At 41.0% G+C, this 20494-nt stretch overlaps 1 protein-coding gene across 3 annotated transcripts in view; it reads left to right on the top strand.

Moving 5' to 3' along the window:
* The first annotated feature begins 3282 nt into the window (after nt 1–3282).
* Nucleotides 3283–20494, top strand: part of SLC25A26 (solute carrier family 25 member 26) — a 156863-nt gene continuing 139651 nt past the window's right edge. For 2 of the 3 annotated variants that reach the window (XM_081073240.1, XM_081073239.1), the window contains exons 1-2: nt 3283–3492; nt 17169–17325. In XM_081073240.1, the coding sequence (XP_080929366.1) occupies nt 3460–3492; nt 17169–17325 (190 nt within the window). In that variant the 5' untranslated portion in view covers nt 3283–3459. The remainder of the gene's footprint in view (nt 3493–17168; nt 17326–20494) is intronic. The other variant, XM_081073241.1, reaches the window with a different exon arrangement.

Raw genomic sequence — 20494 nt, 5'->3', positions numbered from 1 at the left:
GGATAAAGCTATTTTTAACAATAAAACTATTTTTAACAATAATGTAAAGCTATTTTTAACAATAATGTAAAAGTGTTTGTGTGGATACATTTTCATTTCCCTTGGGCAAATACCTAAGAGGTGCATTGGAAAGCTGGGGATAAAAAAGGAAGCATTTGGGGAAGATTTAATGATAGGAGAAAATTAAAAGATAATAAAAACACATATAAAAATATAAGAGGGTCATTGGTTTCCATAGTGGTTGTATCTTATTACATTCCCAATAGCAATGCTTGAGAGTTCCAGTTGCTCTTCATCTTTTCCAACAACACTGGTCTTTTTGATTTTTTTATTGTAGCCATTCTAGTGAGTATATAGTTGTACAAAGTATAATTAAAAAATACAGTAAATGTTTAAATAAAAAAGTTATTACAGTAAAAGACACATTGTCATTAATCCCCCTCAAAATACTCTCCGTCACTTCACACACACTTATCCCATCATTCTTGCCACTTTCTGAAGCAGTTCTGGAAATCCTCTTTCATGAGTGTCTTTAGTTGCTCTGTCGTGGCTGCCTTGATGTCCTGAATCATTTTGACTTGGAGAAGAGCCAGAAGTTGGACGTGCCAGATCTGGTGAATAAGGTGGATGAGGACACACTGTAATGTTTTTATGTGACAGAAATTGCTGTACCAGAAGAGCTGTGTGATATGGAGCGTTGTCATGATGGAGGATGAAGTAAAGACATTCACAAAAGAGGACTTCCAGAAATGCTTCGGGAAGTGGCAAGAATGATGGGATAAGTGTGTTCGAAGTGATGGGGAGAGTTGTGAGGGGGATTAATGGCAATGTCTTTTACTGTAATAATTTTTTTTATTTAAACATTCACCGTATCTTTTGATCACACCTCATAACTCACTGTGGTTTTTACCTGCATTTCTGTGATGTGATAGCCAGTTTCCAATATGGTACCCAGTGATCCTTATCTCCTGGTATTCATGCTTTGTATAGTCCAATCCCATAATGAATAGGGATGATCTGTGTGACCAATAGGCTATTGCAGGAATGACAACTGAGTAACATCTGAGGTCAGGTCATCAAAGACATTGTAGTTTTTGTCTTGTTCTTTCTTAGATCACTCACACTGGGGAAAACTAGCTGCCGTATCATGAGGGCACTCAAACAACCCTATGGAGAGGTCTATATGGTGAGGAACTGAGGCCACTTGCCAATAGCTAGCACTAATTTCCCAGTCATGGGAGTGAGCATTTTGTAAGTGGATCTTTCAGTCTCAACCACGTCTTTGGATACAGCCCTAGCCAATGCTGTGACTGCAACGTCACGAGAGAGACCCTGAGCCTACACCATTCAGTTAAGCCACTCTCTGATTCCTGACCCACAACTCTCGTGTGAGGTAATAAAAGTTTATTGTTGTTCTAAATTTTGATGTAGTTTGTTACTCAGCAATAGATAACCAATACAGATTTTGGTACTTGGAAATGGGGTGTTACTGTAACAAACATCTAAACTGTGCAAGTGGCTTTGACGTCAGGTAGTAGATGAAAGATGGAAGGGCTTTGAAGGGAGTTTTAGTGAAAGCCTATTGACAGAACCTTGATGACCTTTGAGGAGGTTACCAGCAAGGTCTAATGGAAAAGTATGATAGGCAGAATTCTAAGATGGCTCTCGAGATTCCTGCACCCTAATGTTTATGTTTTGCATAATTGCTTCACTTGTGTGTGACCAGAACCTGTTAGTATGATATTAATGCCATGGTTATGTGTATTACATGGCAAAAGGTATTTTGCAGATTTAATTAAGGTATCTAATCATTTGACTTGAGTTAATCAAAAGGAGTGCTATCCTGGGTGGGCCTGGACTAGCCCTTACAAGGAGCAAACAACAGCATAACAGATTCTCCTTCTGGCTTTGAGGGAGTGAACTAGCATGTTTTGAGATGGCCTTTGGAGGGTGCCATATGACAAACAGGAGAGCATCTGTGTCTTGCAGGCAGCACAGGGAAAGGTATTCTTGGTAGAAGGAACATGGGTAAAATGAGGAGGCTTGAAAGTGTACAGTCTGTGAGTAGTCCAGCCAGTGGGAAGAGTGACAAGAGACACCATCTGAGAGGTTGAATACATTGCTAAGGAGCTGGACTGTCTCACATGAGCATCAAAAAGGTGTCATTTACAACAGGGAAGTGACATTACCACCATCTCTAGAGAGCACTTCCTATGAGCCAGGAACTAAGCTAACATGCATGCATTGTCTCAATCCGTAATAGTACCAAAGAAGTTACTATCATTATCCCCTCTTTACAAGGGAGGAAACTCACTCTTAGAGAAGTTATGCCCTAACATAGTAGGTGATAGCTCAGGATTCAAAACACTAAAGGTATTCTGCTAATCATTTCTAGATCATCTCATCTAGAAGAGAGTCAAGATTCTAGCAGTGTCATGAAAGACAGATTGAAGAAGGGCAGACAAGGAACCTGCTAGGGCTACTGAAAGGGTTTTCAGCAAAGACGAAGGAGGCACATAGTAAAATTGTAAGCCTGGCTTTCCTGTGTTCTCGGTGGCTTTGGGCTGGCCACTGAATCTGTTGGAGCATCAGGACCCTCTGTAAAAGGAGGATGGCAATGGTGCTGACCTTACGACACGGTTGTATTAAATGAGAAACTCTGTCTATCACCTATCAGCCTGTCTGAGATGTAGTTGTCTCTGAATGTATGGGAACACAGAAGGTATTTAATACTGTAAAGACAGGTCCACTCCAGGAATATTTATTAGGTACTTAATAAAGTGGTCTTCGAGGTGTATACTGGTACCACAGTGAAGAAGGCCAGCGAATAAATAATTGAATAAATAATTTAAAGTGCAATGACTGCCAATAAGAAGAGGAGGATGCTAATTTTTAGCTCCAGGATGGAAATTTTTGAAGTGTTTTCTATATCTTCAATAATCTTCTGATATCGAGTCTGTTTTATCGTAATTGAGACAAAATTTTCACAGATAAAACCAAGAGATACACCAAGAAGAAATAATTGATTAGAAACCACAAACCTCGCCCCCTGAAAGCAATCCTACTCCCTCATGGCCCCGCCCTCCACTATAGCCACGCCTCCTCGGCCTCCACTTAGCTCCGCCCAGCTCGCAGTTCCGGGCTCCCGGGTCTCCGCCGAGGTTTATTTGCTCGCGAGAGTTCCTCCTTCCCCGGAACCACAGGCTGCGGCAGGAAACGGAGGCCGAGAAGACTCGCGAGATTTCGCTCGATCACCCCGCCCCCCAGGACCCGCCCCTCCTCGGAGCTCCTGGCCTAGTTTTCTTGGTTGCACGTGTAGTTGTTGTAGTTCGCCCTCACGTGACCACGGAAGTGTAGGCCTCTCAGGCCCCGCCTCAAAAATGGCGGCGCCCAGTGCCTGGGTCCACGACCCTCCTCGGTGCAGTTTCGAACTGTAACCTTGAAGCTGTGTGCTGGGCCATGGACGGACCTGGGTTTACGGCCTCGCTGGTGGTGAGTGCGGGGCGGTAGGTCGGGGCGCTCGCAGTGCCGGAGCCCGGCCCCGGTGCCCGTGGGAGCGTGTCTGCACCAGCGGTTTCTTCCGGTGTTGCGCGCTGGGCCGTGCCAGGTCACCTGGTCGCCAGGTCTGGGACGCCGGCGCGGGCTCCGGGTGCCTTCGGGTCTCCTGTCAAGGCCGCATGCTGAGAGCAGAAGGAGACGGGGCACTCGGGAGAACTTGCCTCATCGTCTTCCGCGCGAAGACGGTTTCTCCATAAAGAGAACAAAAGCTTCAATGAATGTAACCACACTCTGGAGAACTTGGGAATTAAGAAAATATATGTACCCAAACCAGAAATGCTTCCTTCCATCACTCAGAGCTCTGCTGTCCCAGGCTATGGCTGTCACTTCGCGGTACCTTTTTTCCGTGTCGGAAAATGACGTATCCATGCATCCCTTCAGCATACAATTAATCCACTTGCTGTGCCTGAGGCCTCCCCCAGGCTGGGGTGCGGATGTGGGACCTGGGCCAGTCGGCGGGGACCTGGGCCAGTCGGCGGAGCCCTGGGACCTGCGGGTGGCTGCCCCGCGCCGAAGGTGCCTTGTTGGCTGTGCCCGGATGGCCTCGCTGCTCCTCCGCTTGGGCGCGGAGGGCTCTGGCCGGCCGCCCCGGGGACTGTCCCGTCTGTCACGTCTCCATAAACCCAGGTCCCGCACTCAGCCACCTGCGGTGTTCTTGGGCTTGTGGGCTTTCAGGCCCAAATCTTGGCACAACTTGGACTCAGTGGAAACAACTGATGAGCAGAAATAGCTGTGCTATAGAACCATAAGACAGGAGTGCTTATTTCCTTAGAAAACCACAAGAATCAACGCTTTTTAACATACAAAAGGGAAAAAAAATCCTTCAACAAATATTTTGAAACCCCTCTTAGGGTAGGCCGGGGAGGGGATACTAGACAGGCACTGGATAAGACAGGGATTGGCTTGCTGTGGGGGGGTGGACAGGAGCAGACTAACTTTTAAAAAGCTTTTCACCAAAAATGGAGGCCCAGAGGAATTCCTTCATTTGGTTATCAAATGTTTATTGTTGTAGGCGTCGGGGATAGCATGGTGAACAAAATAGACCTGCCCACATGGGTCAGGTGGTGCAGACAAAACAGTAAAATGACTGTTAAAATAAATGGCATGAGCGCTAGCTGTTTCAGAGTGTTACGGGAAGGGGCACCTTAGCCAGACTTGTGGGATGGTGGTTTTCAATCTAGATTTGTTGAGACTTGCGTAAGCTGGGTGTCAGAGATGCATGCAAAGAACTAGGGTACCACTTTCAAGTTTTCCTGTCTAGCTGGTGAGATAGCAGTAGTAGTTTTGACAGTTAACATTGTCATGCTGGGAACTGGGGTAAGCTCTTTACATACATCATCTCATTTCATTCTGTCAGACAATTGAAGTCGTATTCTAGTTTTCCAGTTGAGATAACTGAGGCACAAAGAGGTTAGATAACCTGTCCAGAATCACACAGGGGAGATCCACTTTATGTGTGTAAGTGTTGGAGGTCAGATTCCAACCCAGATATTGTAACATGGGATTCCATGCTCTTAACTGCTCCCGGATACTGTATCTGAAGTCAGTAGCAGTTGCTAAAAACAGGTGAGAGCCAAATTAATAAAAGAATAATGGTTTTAAAAAATTTTAAACTGTGGTACACATGCAGGAAGGTATACTTTCTTTCACTGTAGTTATCAAGGATAAAATTGGGATCAGTGGGTATAAGTTTCAAGGAAGTTAGATTTCATTCCAGCCAGAAACAAATCATTTTATTAATTCAGCACACAGTTTATCTGCCATGAATTCTGCCCACTGGGCACTGTGATTACTCTTGGAGATACGGTGGCAAACAAGCCAAACCCAAAAGATAAGTACTCTGAAAGAAATGAACTGAGGTGGGATAGAGAGAGAATAATATCGGAGAACCTACGTTAGGTGGAGTAACCAAGGAAACTGAGGAGGTAACATTTAAGCTAAGACCTAAAAGACAGCAAGGGGCAAGACATTTTGATGTGAAGAGGGGAAAGTTTAGAGCGAGCAGCACATGAGAAAACCCTTAGATGGAAAAGTTTAGAATGTTTAAGTGGTGGCTGAGGCCTCCTGGGTAAGAGTGATATGGCAGGGGATGGTATTGGAGACGTAGACAAGACCAGCTGAGGTGAGTCTTTGGGGGTCATGGAAAGGAATTTGGATTCTTTTTGAAGCATAATGGAAGCCATTAGAAGGTTTTATTATCAAAGTGTAGAAATGGAGGGGCCACTTTTCAAGGTTGGCAGCATCTTTGAGACAGGCTGAGCACGCCTGCGGAAGTACTGTTTTGCTTACTACCGTGTTAACAGAGCCTGACCCTTGGTAGTCATTCAACACTGTTTGTCGAGTGAATGAATGAAAGGTAGGCCTAGATGATTGCTGAAGTCTTGGAAATAGGATTCTAAGGGTTAAAGGAGATAACCTCAAATATGCAGTGCAGAGCCTGGCACGTAGCAGATCTTTAAATGTTCCCCTCCTAAATCTTCATGAGGGTCATTGAAGGGCTATAGGTTTGAATAAGGGGAGAGCCTCTGGGATATTGTTAGTTTTCATTTGGACCTTACGCTTACATGGTGGAAAGTTTGCGAACTTAATTGCCAGACCTTTTCGTAGAGTGGGCTATTTAGAAAACAAAACAAAACAAAACAAAACAAAACAAACCTCAAAGAGTACATTGACTGGTGCATGCTTTTAGGAATGTAGTTTGGAATAAATATTAGCAACCTAAAGATGTCCATAACATTTAACGCAGTGAACATAATCGGAAGCCACTTAAATATAAATTAAGAGGAACGGTTAGATAAGCTATGGTAGATGCATTTCATGGACTATTCAGCGACCCTTCAAATAGTGCTTGTGAAGAGCATGTGCTTTAACAACATGGAGAATGCTTATGAGAGTATAAAAAAGAAAAAAATGGAACACAGTACACGTGTACATATGTTCATGCCTAATTAAAACTACGTAAAAATATTATTCCATTCATTTCAAAAAAAGCATTGATAGGAAATACTTTTGATAGTAGCCTTATAGATGATAGTTCCAACTGCTGCAGTATTGCGAGTGCAGGCACACCGTGGAGATGTTGTGGTTTCATTTCCAGACCACTGTAATCAAGTGACAAGACTTAATTTTTGCGGGTGGAGGGTCTTGCCTTCCGTTTATAAAAAAATGCAACACCTGTGAAGTGCAATAAAGCAAAGTTCAATAAAATGACATATGCCTGTACCATTTTCCTTCTGGTTCTTGTGATACAAAAAAGTACATTTTACAAAATAGCACATCCTTTATCACATGCCTGACTTCTCTCTCTCACTTTCAGTACTTAACTATTTCACTGACTTTGTAGTTCGTGTATTCACCTGGCTCGTTCTGAATGAAACCAAAAACATCCCTGCTGCAGTTACTTTTAACGAGACTTAAGTTACAGGTGAAAGAACTTCGGCAAGTTTGGGTGCTATGCAGTGTAAAGTACGGGCAATCCTTTGCATGGTAGTGTGGGGCTGTACAAATGAATGTGCAAGTGGAAATCATGCTGTGGAGACAGAGTCTCAGAGAGCAGTTTCCAGGCTCTCGGCCTCACGTGGAAAGGTGCTGGCTCAGGTAGTAGATGGCCATCTGCTGTGGCTGGATGGCCATCAGCTGTTACCGATTAGCCATTAGCCACTAATATAACTGCTGTGGCTTCGCTGGCAAGGGGGTTGGTTGGTTGGCAGAGAAGTGGAGAGCAGATTGCGGTTCATGTGGCTCCTGCTTCCTGTGTCTCCAACTCAGCCCCCAGCGAGACTATAGTGGTATAACTCTCCTATGTATGGCTCCGTGGGTGTTCCGTTTTGGCCTCACCATGTCCTGCGTTCTTGTGCGGGGAGCAGGAGCTGAGACCCTGCATGACACATGGCACAGCAAGCAGGGTTCTCCTGGTAAGGTAATGGAGTCGTCTGCCCCTGGGCAGGAGGACATATGGCCCCCACAGTGTGTGGTGCCTGGTGGCCACTCTTCTCAGGAGTTGGACCCCCCAGGAGGGGTAGGAGGACATGGATGGTTCTCCAACCAGCATAGAAAGAGCCATGCAGCTGCTGGAGAGCTGGACCCCTGTGGAGGGGTGGAAGACATGCACGGCTCTCCAACCAGCATAGGCCGGAGAAAGCGAAGGTTGTTGCGGCCCTGGGGGCTGGGAAGTGCTTGATGGAGCAGCCCAGGTGCAGGACTTGTGGTCCCACGAGGAAACGCTTGCTGAGTCCTCGGTGGGAGATGCGGGTGAGCTCAAGGTCGTCCCTCAGCCCCAGGTTAGGGAGAGCTTGGATCCTTCGCCCTGCGGAGAGGACACACGTGAGGCTAATGCACAGCCCTGGCGAATGACTATGGACTATGGGGAATGGGCTCCATCCCTGGTTTGATGGACAGCTTGACTGTTTGCTTGGGAACGTACCACCATGTAGTGGAACTGGCGGATGTTTGCTTTTGTGTCTCGCCCGGCCGTCAGCGAGACTGTGGTGCAGGAGGACCCCTTGTTGGGGTGCAGGTAGATGTTTCCTTTCTGTGTCTTGACTGGCCATGGAAAATATGTAAGAACCTTAGCTGTGATCCCCTGTTGTTCCAGCATGGTACCCTGAGAAACCCAGGCTATGTCCAGGAAGTCTGGCTGTGCCCAGAAAGACTGGTGGTGCCCTGAGAAACCCTGGCTGTGCCCAGAGAGTAGGTGAACATCGAGAGACACCCCCGGGACATTACTTGGGCTGGACTGAAACTTTTTCTCATGAGCTGGGTTCCTGACACAGGGACCCTTCTGGATGACACCTGCTGTGTAGATTGTGAGGCAAGACCCTGGAGGGGTGGAGTGTGGGGACAGAGTCGCAGAGAGCAGTTTCCAAGCTCTCGGCCTCACGTGGAAAGGTGCTGGCTCGGGTAGTAGATGGCCGTCAGCTGTGATCCGCTGTTGCTGGGTGGCCATCAGCTGTTACCGGTTAGCCATTAGCTGCTAATATAACTGCTGTGGCTTCGCTGGCAAGGGGGTTGGTTGGTTGGCAGAGAAGCAGACAGCAAGATTGCGGATCATGTGGCTCCTGCTTCCTGTGTCTCCAACCCAGCCGCCAGCGAGAATATAGTGGTATGACTCCCCTATGTATGGCTCTGTTGTGGTTCCTTTTTGGCCTCACCATGTCCTGGTTCTTGTGAAAGGAGTGGGTGCTGAGACTCTGCATGACACATGCAGTGGTCTTAATGATGAGAAAAATTATGATAATTTAAAGAGCTTTAAAAATTCTTGTCAGTGTTAAAAAGTAAAATCTTATTGTTGATTGTAAAAAGGTATAGGGAAATGAATAGTAAAACTAATATTTAGTACATTGTAATTTAAAACATTGGAAACATTAAGAATGTATTTCTTTGTAAAAAATGTATCAAAAATAATTTGAACAGTACTTGTCTTCTAGTCCTATAATTTACAGAATAAGCATCTTTTTTAGGCCTTGGCAAATGTCATGCAAGGTCTAACGACAAGTTTATGAACTTGTTGCAACAATGTTGCTAACCTTTTTTGATATCAGAGGGATTATTCATTATGAAGTTGTACCATCTGGACAGTTAACCAAGTTTACTATTTGTAAGTGCTGAAAAGGCTTGTGAAAAAGTTAGACGTTAGACGACCTGGACCTTTCACCAATAATTCATGGCTCTTGCATCATGAAAATGTACCGGCTCACATGGGATTGTCTGTGAGGGAGTTTTTAGGCAATGAACAAATAACTGTGTTGGAACACCCTCCTTACTCACCTGATCTGGCCCCCAGTGATTTCTTTTTTACTTGAAGATAAAGGAAATGTTGAAAGGAAGACATTTTTATGACATTCAGGACATCAAGGGTAATATGATGACAGCTCTGATGGCCATTCCAGAAAGAGTTCCAAAATTGCTTTGAAGGGTGGACTAGGTGCTGGTGTTGGTGCAGAGCTTCCCAAGGGGAGTACTTTGAAGGTGACCATAGTGATATTCAGCAATGAAGTACGCAGCATGTTTTCTGGGATGAGTTCACAAACTTAATTGTCTGAACTTGTATACTACTTTCTAACTTTGGATCAACTTCCAACATTTTATCCTATGTACTTTCAATGTTGTGAAATATCTCCAAGAGTTCCTTTAATGTGAAGATTCTTGCTGGCATAACTTCCTCTGGGACGACTTCATCCTTTTTGTCACAACCACGTTCCTCATTATGTTGATAAGGTTGCCTTCACTAATTTCCTCTGGCTGCGTATCTAGTCTCTCACATGACAGAAGTGTCAATATTCCCACAGCCAGCTATTCTATAATGCCATTTATGTTTGACTTGAATTTCACTTTCATTGTTACCAGTTCTCATTTATTTGCTGCACTTTTATCTTTGTTAGCCAATTCCCTCTTTTGATTGCCATTTTTGTAAAATGTCCTTATGATAACTGTAATTTGAACCGTGGTGTTGGATGGCTTACGTTACTTGTGGTAGGTAACAGAAATTCCTGTGGGAGTACTGTGCAAGGTTCAAGGACTACTTGTATTGTGTGTTTTTTTTCCCTTTTGAGGTGGTTCTGAAAAAGCTTTTTCATAATACTCATGTTGTGCCTTGCCACTGGCTCTGCCCCTATGCTGAAGAAGGGGTCTTGAAGGGAAAGGCATGAGTAGTTGCTAGGGCTTCCTAGATGGGTGAGAAAATAGAAGAAAAGATAAGAACGAAGTATTGGACCTCCTGTAAGGGAAATTTTCGGTGTTCTTTGCCCCAAATCTTTCTTTCTGGAAGGTAGCCTCCTAGTCTTCAATCTGGAGTAAAGGGAAGTTAGTATCTGATAATGAAGCGTTATCTCCAAATCTGTAAGGAATTGGGAATGATAGATACTTCATGTGCTCAAGATTGCTTTGTGTAATTTGTTTCCTTTTGGCATTAAAGTCAAAATGAGCAGGTCTCTTTTTTTGCTTGCTTTCGTGTTGAGCCGGCAGTCAGCTAGACACAAGTATACGAATCCTGAATTTCAGTCAATCAGTGGAGCATGTAGTGTACCCTGGAGACCACCAGTCATCTTGAGAGCCGCTGCTGTGATGGAGTCATTTCTTTTGCATCTCAAGTACCGGAAGATGGGACTACCTTTCCTTTCTTATTTGTATTTCAGTGTAAGAGGAGGGTATTGGGAAAGTTAGTATGTGATAATTTAGGAGGAGATCGCTTGTGAATATGCTTTTGTTTCCACTTCCAAAACAAATGCTATGTGTGCAAATGTAAATTTTAAATACTAAATTTTTTATGATACAGACCTAATTGCAGTAACGTTAATGAAATGCCAAGTAGAAGAAAGGCAAAAGTGTACCCACAGTTTTACCACCTCCACAAATCTGGTATCTTTTAACCTGTTTAACCAGACTTGTTAGCTTTGGCTTTCGTGCCTGGGAAGAGTGCCTCAAAGCTATGGTCGCTGCCCTCATGGTTTACACTCATGTAGGAGCAGACGCTAAACAGAAATAAAAATTAACTATGCGATTGCAAATGGTGATAAAAACTAACCATTTACTGACCATTTTAACATGTACTTATGCAATTTTTTCTTGTCTGGTCATATCATTACAATTTTGTAGTCAGCGTTTTTTGGTATTCTTTTTAAAAATTAACCCATAAATTCAAATCCAAGGGTCATAAATAAATTTGAACACTAGTATTTCTCAAGTTTTTGAAGTCGACACTGAATTGTTCCTGTCATGCATTGCATGATTTGGCTTCTGTTATGTCTGTGGGTGATTCTTGTCCAGGGAGCAGAATCTGAGGAGAGCTTTTAATTCATTATTGCTAATGAAAGACTTGAACTTAAAGATTTCATATGTGACTTCATTAAGTTTAATATATGAATGTAATCTTTAGTATTTGGTAAACTACATGTCAGTTTTGCATGGTTTTTAATATTGACATGTCAGAAATAAGGTAGGCTTTGAAGGATATTTCTAGTTACATAATACTAAAAATAACTCATATTTATTGATAATTAATTGAGGATGGACATTTTGCTAAGCGTATAACAGGCTCATGTAATTGTATTTCTTATTTGATGTCACTCAATTGTCAAACACGCTATGAAGTATAGGTACTATTTTTCCCATTTCATACATGAAGAAATAATAGGCTGAGGGAGGTTAAATAGCTTTCCTAAGGAGACCTAGTTGAGATCGAAGCCAGGTATGTCTGATGCCAAAGCTGTGGTCTTAGGCAATATTTAATCTGAAAGCATTTCTGGAGAAATGGAAGAATACTCAAGTAAAATTCTAGAACCATTGGATTCTTGAGAATAGCCTCACTGAACAAAACTGAACCTACAGTCTTTTCCATTGGGAGGTGATGATAAGCAGAGGATTTCTGGAGAAATTACTGTGAATATGCCACAAAGCTGTGGGAATAGTTGTGGAATGTTAGTAAGTACAGCAGCAGACAGATAACACTGGCTTTCACTGTCACAGTGCAGTGGGAGACCACAACAGAGACAACTAAACAGTGACCTAATGCCGTTTTTCTTCTGAACACTTAATTTTTTTTTTAAATAAAGTGTTTGCTCATCTCTCATAGTTCCATTTGATTCAAACCAACAAACGAGGCAGAAGCCCTGTTGCACGAGGTGCTGGATTAGATATTTAGGACAGCAAAGGTCCTGGCTTCCACTCTGAAGGATCTTGATGTCAGATTATCATCGTTAGTACCTAAAGGGAAATATAAACAAAGTTAAATGGGGGAGTCAAGGAAGTAGCATTTAACTTGGGGAGACTGAGAAGGGCGTTAGGAAGGACGTGCCATTTGGTCACAGCCTTAACAATGAGGAGGATTTTGGCGTGCGTGCGTGTATGGTGGCGTTGGTGGCAGGGGAGCAAGTAGTCTGCTGGCTGTGTAGACAGGAGACAAGGGTGTAGGAACGGCATTCTGTTGAGAGAAAGCCTAAGCAGGAGCACAGAAATGAGAAGTTTCCGACATGTTGGGAAACAGAATAGTCAAGATTGGATGATGCTCAAGGTTCATTAGATTGTGAAATGAAGCTGGACAGGTAGTTTAGAATCCCCGGGTCCAGATTCTACATAGTTACCCCTTACTGAGTGCGTCCTACATTCCAGTTGCAACCAGTGAATTTGGAGTTTTTTTTGATGGGAGAGTATTTTGAATAGCTTTTGCTTTTTTATGTTTGTAATACTCATTACAAAACTTGAACAATACAAAAATTAACAAGATAGTAAAAATGCTCATCTTGAATCTTTCCACAAAGGTAATCACTTTTAGCAATTTAGTGTATATGCTTCCAGACTTCTAAGTATGCCTATATAAATAGGGACATATTTCTTTGAAAGGTGGGATTATAAAGCCTACAGTGCTCTATAGCTTATTTGGTTAATTTACTACTGTAACAAGTTTCTGTACCAGTGAGTTCAATGACCTTTTTCTTTTAAAGACTGTGTACCAATTCATCACTTGGATATAAGAATTTTTCCAGTAAGACCTCTAGGATAGACTTTTAGGTTATTTCCAGTTTTTTACTGTTACAAACAAGGAGGTAGTAAACATTCTTATATATTTATGCATTTATTTCCATGGGAGAAATACTTAGAAATAGCTGGATCAGGGTTTTTTAATTTAACATTTTCATTTTGCCACATTGCCCTTCAATAGATTATAATAATTTGTTTTTCTTCATAGTGCCCATTACTAGTCTTTATATTTTTAACCTTTTTAAATTTTATTGGGAAAATGTTTTAATTTGTTTTTATTTGACCATTAATGACGGGGAAGCATATTTTCATAATTTTGTTGGCCTTTTACAGTTTCCTTTTGGGAATTGCTTCGTCCCGTGTTTTGCAATTTTCAAAAAATTGGATGTACTTTTTTTAGGTTGACTTGTAGTACCCTCTAAAATATGGGAAGCAGCCCTTCATTATAGTTATTAATTCATTCATTCAGATTGAGTGTCTGCAGTGTACTGGTGCTGAGAACATATTGGTGAACAAAACAGGTATGGATCTTACAGTCTAGTGGGACATGCAGACAATGGTTAGATGCTCAGTTATAGAATTAAAATTGTGATCAGCGTGTGGAAACAAGAGTCTAATCCTAGACTGGGGGATTAGAGGACAGCTGTACAAAGTCCTAGAAATGAGGAAGATCAGATGAGGAAAATAGAGCTCAAAGTGGTAAGAAGGTACTCAGCAAAGGGCAAATGGTGGAGTTGAGGGTGGATAGGCAGATGGGGTCCCGAACTTCATCCTAAGGGCTATTGGAAAGTTTGGAGGAAATGTAAATTGGAGAGGGGCAAAATGAAATTGAAATTTGCATTTTACAAAATGACTCTGCCATTAGTATAAAGGTGGCAAGGAGCACTGCGGGAGGGTGAGTGGTGAATGGGGAAGACCCCAGTGTAACAGGAAGCAGAGGCAGCAGGTCTCTAAGGAGGAGGTGCTTAAAGTCAGTGGTGGTCACTTCCTGGTGGAGAAAACTAGGAATGTCAGGAGGCATGTTCCTCCCCCTGCCCCCAGAGGCCATGTTAATGTTTCCTCTGGTTCTTCTTAGCTGCGGTTTAGGCCACTGGCCAGAAATGATTCTGCTTAGTTAGACGAGTGGTTTGAGTTTTTCTTGTAGTTGAGCAGCAATGATTTTTTTCTGTTGTGCCAGCCTCCTTTTGCAAAATAAAGGTTTTATGGCATGTAATCTTGACTTTTCTTCAACTCCCAGAGTAATGTGAAAGCACTAATTAGACACTTCCTCGCTACAAACTGCCAGTACTTTTAATATTTATTAACTTCAGGGAGAGATGTGTATTTTATCTATACTATATCAGGGTTGCAATAAATCGTAACGCAGTAGATAGGCTTGCTGGTTGTCTGGGTTATGTTCTATATTTTTGGATGTTGTCTAGTTCATAACCGTTTTCAGCGTCACCTACCATAAATCTTGAAACTAATCGTTTGTCTGATAACCTTTTTGATAAATGATCGTAAATAAAACAAATTTCTCAGGCTAAGCAATAAAATAATTTGGTAAAGTTCCTTGTAATTCAGCTGATGTTGGCTTGTCTATTTTGTACATAATTATGTACAAAACAACATTGATTCAAAATGATAGGTAATCCTTAAAGATTTTGTTTAAATCTTAAATATGTTGCTGTGTGAATAAATATATAGGTATTTCTTATTCTTCCTGCTCTCTATTAGGTGTTTTTTTTTCAGTCTCATGAATTTAAATGACATTTGAATAACAAGTTTAAAATCTGCAGAAGCAATTAGTAACTTTTGATTTATGTTTTACTAGATAAGTAGATTCAATCTGGTCATTTTATTCTCAGAAGATAAGAATTCTGAAGAAAGAAGGGTTAGAGAATCAATGCATGCAAAGTAGCCAAATAGCTTGAAAGAGTAATTACCTTATTGATTAAAATTTAGGAGTAGATAGTAAGCATCTCTCTGAACTCTCTCCTAAGATTAAAGAGAAAATTAGAATGAAGTGCAGCCTGTTTTTAACGAATCCAATCATTATTAGACATTCTCAGCAGGATTTTAGTTTTCGTGTTTTGAGAAAATGAAGAGGCAGGCAAAATATTTTGTTTACATACTGAATTTTAGAAAATCCTTTAAAAATAAGTGAGAAAAATGTTGGAAATCCCCCCCACATCCCCCGTGATTAGGAAAAGGCCGCCTCTATACCCAGAGGGAAACCCCACACTGTCCTTCTTTTACTCCCAGTTGTGGTGCTTTACTGGCACATCTGCATTATTAGGTGATGATGTCTTTGTAGGTCCTTCGCAGAGTAGACCTTCATGCTCTTTGAGGTCCTGTCGTGTCTTTCAGGCTGATCATATCGTATAGTATTCATGTTTATGGTAATGTACTTTTCTAGTATCAACTAAGTTTTAATAATTTACCTCTGCTAGTTCATTATTGGATTTCTCATCAGGATGATTTCATTTTTCCAATGATTTTATGGTGAGTGGAAGGTAGAGCAGGGAGTATTTGCTAGGTACTAAGCTTTGTGCCCCCTGAGCCTGTTGTAAACCCAGAGGGTGGAAACAGCTGATCATTTAGAATTTAGCCTATGCTTGAATAATACAAATTTTTCTATGTTTTGGAATATACATGTATATTTATGCTGTATATTTTAACTTTTCAATAATATAGTCACATGCTTCAAAATTCAAAAGAAAAGTTAACAATTCAGTTTAAAAATTACTGTATAGGAACCATATTGAGAGTTATTTCTTTGAAATTCTCCCGTCAGCTTACAGTAAACTGGTTTTGATTCACATCTTTGAATGACACTTTTAGACCTTGGTATTGACCTTTCTTTGACACTGTCTTTTCGTTCATATTTTTCTGAATTTTTTTTTTTTTTGCTTTGACTTAGGTATAATCAGTTTTGAAATATTCTACATATGCTCTATGTAATTATGAGCTTCAAACTTAGTTTTTAAAGTGCAGCTTTCCAAAGCAACATGATGTCTCTTGGGAGATGACTGATTTGGGCCAGGTTTTAACGTCCTCTAAGAATTTGGCTCTTATTTTTTCCCCATTTATTCACGTAATTAAAAAAAAAATTATCAAGTCATTTTCAAATATACACAAAGTAGAATACAATAGGAATAATTAGATACGTGAATCTTAAAATACAGATCTAGATTCAGAAGGATCATTACCTGTTTCAAAATAGAAGTATCCCTCTCCCCCCATCCGTCCCTGCCCCCACGTCTTACTACAGATTCACTACTCATTAGTTAATAAGGCAAAAATATAACATTTGGTCTGATATAGAAAGGTCACCAAAATAAATTTAAGTGAAAAAAATAAAGTTCAGCACTATGTATATTGTAAACAACTCATATTTTTTTAAAAAGAAAAATAAAATACATATTCATATTTGCTTGTGTATGCCTCAAGTAACTTTGGAAGGATACAATAAGAAACCAATAAAAGTGGTTACCTGAGTTACTACTGTGTTTCCCCGAAAATAGGACCTAGCCAGACAATCAGCTCTAATGCGTCTTTTGGAGCAAAAATTAATATAAGACCCGGTCTTATTTTACTATAATATGAGACTGGCTATAATATAATAATATAATATAATAATAATATAATATAATTTAATATAATGTAATATAACATAACATAATACCTGATCTTTTATTATGTAATATAATATAAGGCTGGGTCTTATACTTTTGCTCCAAAAGACGCATTAGAGCTGATTGGCTAGGTCTTAGTTTCGGGGAAACAGTAGGAACATGGAAGGAGATTGAACTCTTTACCTTTCTGAATTTGTTTGCTTCTTTACTTTTTTGAACCATGTGAGAGTATTAAAAACGAATTTAAGATGTATTTTAAAGTAAATTTATTAAAACATTCGTTTAAAATGTATTTAAAAATTTACAATTTGGAAATGCACTATAATGGTTATTTTCCCAGGAACATCTTTAGATTTAGGTAGAAGGTCCTTTGACTATGCCAAATAGCCCGTGGATTGATAGGTATGAGAAATATGCTTTAAAGACTCCCTTCTTCTTATCCCTGCCCCCAAATGGCAGAGAGTTTATTTTATTGTAACCTCATTTTTCCTTTCTTACCTCTCCCTTTCTTTTTTAAAGGCTGGTGGGGTAGCAGGTGTCTCTGTTGACTTGATATTATTTCCTCTGGATACCATTAAAACGAGGCTGCAGAGTCCCCAAGGATTTAATAAGGCTGGTGGTTTTCGTGGAATATATGCTGGCGTTCCTTCTGCTGCTATTGGATCCTTTCCTAATGGTAAAAATTATATTGATATTTTCTCTGCTATAAAGCCAAGACAATGGGATTTATTTTTAGAATGGTATGTGGTGTTACCCCATATAGAATTTCATGTTTGTGGCTTATCTTCTGAATTTGTTTTTTATTCATTAACCCCATTACTTTTGAATCAGCTGTAGAACCCATTCCATTGTATTTGTAATAGAAAAAAATAAGAGCAATCTTTTAAAAATGGTTTTTGTTAAAATCCCCAGTTAGAATCCTTAAAGTATTATTCTAACATTGATTGTGATGCCTAGAGCTGAGTTTCTCAACCTCGCCTGCACATTAGAATCTCTTGGGAAGCTTTAAAAATTACTGGTGCCCGTGTCACTCCCAGAAGTTTAATTGGTCTGGGCTTTGCCTGAGTATCGGGGGTTTTAGTAGCTTCCCAGGTGATTTCAGTGCGAAGCTGAGTTTAATAACTACTGCCTCAGAGAGTCTTCTGGAGCAGAGGAATCTAAGAGGCATTAAACCTTCCTATCTTAACTGAATTGCTCTTTGATGATGCAGCTGATTCCTGCTAACCTCCTGGATACCCTCCTTTCTTGCTTTTGTTTGGGATTTGAAGTCACGTTATGTGATGTATGGCCTTATTCATACATCATACTTATTCATAGAATCAGTATCATTTGTTTTACTTAATCCACTTGTTAGTATACTTTTTTCACTTTAATTGTTTACTGGTGCTTTGAGTGGCATTTGAAAGCAAACCAAGCAAACAAAACACACACAGACACACACACACACTTATAGAACCTCTGCTCTAGGAGATTCTGGGGTTTGATTTCTTTTTTCTCAGGATGATTCATGAGAAATTCTTTCATGTTACTTTGACATTCAAGTGTCCATCTATGTCCATCTGTGAGCACAGCATTCACATAAAGCTTTGTAGTGCAAAGAGAAAAATCGTGTTTTGGTTCCTTTGTTTCTTTCTTCTCTTCCGCCTTCTCTAGTAGTCCTTAGAACAGCAAACTGTTTTGAGGTTCTCCTTGGATTTTCATTTGTGTTAGTACTTTCAATAATTGATCACAGCACATCGAGCACCCACTCAATGCCAAGTATAGTTCTCTATGTGGGAGAGGGACCGTGGTTCCTAAATTTGACCACATTGCAGTCACCTGGTCTCCTAAAGATATTTTTTTTCTTTTTTGGTCTGTGGTATGGCCTTGAAGTTGGAAGTTTAAAAAATAATTCCCGGGTGATTTTAATATGCAGACAAATTTGGGAATTGCAAAGGAATATGTTACTAGGTCCCTCTCTTTTGGTCATCAGTTTTTATGGTGTCTCCCTCACTGCTCCAAAGATCTTTTATTCTCGCGTATTGCACCTAGGAAGTACTATTGATAGATGTAGTATTAGCAATACTCTGTAGGGTAGGTGCTGCTAGCTTAAGCTCATAGGACTAGTTTAGATTCTTGCCAGCAGGGATTACATACAGAATGTGATTTTGAACTTTATTGTGAGTAAGTGATGTTCTTGCCAGGCTTTTCATTTCTGCCATCCACGGACCATCAGTGAATGGGAAATGCTGGATACATAGTCAGAGTGCCAGGATTTCAGAAATGATTTTTTTTGTTTTTCTGTAAATTTTCAGTAAATTGAAAATTCCATGGAACTTTTTTTTTCTTTTGCTATTGGTTAAGGTTCTAGTCTGAGTACAGTATACCAGTGTAACATTCAGTGGCTGTAGACTTTTTTGAGAAAGTATTCTGCAGGGATGAGGAGTTGGGGATGGAAGGGAACCAAGGTCGAAAGAGGAGACAGAAAGACCTGTATTCGGAATCCTTACTCCCTATTTAGAAAAGTATGTGAAAAACCATAGTAGTTGGTTTTTGTTTTTGTTTTTTAGAAGAGCTGGAAGAGACTGCAGGTATCAGATAGCCCAACCCCCTTCTTTGTTATATAATAACTTGCCTAGAGCCTCCCTTGGAATCTGATTGTGTCATCATTTCCAATTAGCAAGGGGTTTCTTGGGTGGCACCCAGCAGAGTTTGGGACTCACATTTCTAAAGGACTTTGTGTATTATAGTGCTTTGAACACTGTCTTTCTCCTTTCTCCTTGTGGGTGGCGGTGGGAGGGTGGATTTTGTAGCGGGTAGAACTTAATGCAATTGGAGATATTCTAGCTGTACGTTTTAGTGAGTGGGGCAAAGTCAGAAAAGAATCACAAATGGGAATAAGGTCCTGTATTAACCACACAGAACTACCTGCATTGGTTATTACTCCTGGGTGACAATGTGCTTCTTCACTTATCCCGATGTTTATTTGTTAGCAGCCCGAGGAGAGTTTACAAGCTCGTTGACTTCCTTTAACTGTGGAGAACTGATTTGTACTATCAAACTCTTTTCCTAAGTGTTTCAGACTTCACTGTGACATGTTCAAGTGTCCTTCAAAAGATGAATTGGTCATTCATTTATCTTTCATGCCTTATCCTTTATGGAAGTGATAAACATCTTTTGATTAACAGTTAAGTCTTCAAGACCTCTTCTGCAGCTAAGATTAATTCATGGTAATAGAGATAGCCTTTTTGAGATTTGGTTTCCAGTTTTACTTAAATAGTTGATTGTTTCCTTGATGTAAAGGTAAGTTGATGTAGTGAAAAGTATCCATGGTTATTCTGAATAAGCAGCAATAAAATATTACCGTTTGATGTTTTACTTAGTTAAGGTATATGTTTGCATAAATCAATGAAGTTGATTATTTTATGACTGTATACAAAGTGTGGGGACAGAGTCCCAGAGAGCAGTTTCCAGGCTCTCGGCCTCACGTGGAAAGGTGCTGGCTCGGGTAGTAGATGGCCGTCAGCTGTGGCTAGTTGGCCATCAGCTGTAATCAGTTAGCCATCGGCCACTGATATAACTGCCGCGGCTGCGCTGGTTGGGGAGAGTCGGTTCGTTGGCAGGCAGAAAAATGGACAGCAGGTTGCAGGTTGTGTGACTCCAGCCTCCAGTGAGACTACAGTGATATGACTCCCCTACCTATGGCTCCGTGGGTGTTCCTTTTTGGCCCAGCCACACCCTGCATTCTTATGCGGGGAGCAGGACCAGAGACCCGCAGGCCGCCTCGCAGGACAAATGGTGCAGCGAGCAGGGTCTTCCGCATGACACAAAGATATTTTGGATCACAGAAATGTATATCCCTTTCT

Source organism: Rhinolophus hipposideros (assembly GCF_964194185.1).
Source record: "Rhinolophus hipposideros genome assembly, chromosome: 14".
NCBI lineage: Eukaryota > Metazoa > Chordata > Mammalia > Chiroptera > Rhinolophidae > Rhinolophus > Rhinolophus hipposideros.
This window is presented reverse-complemented; position numbering and strand designations above follow the sequence as displayed.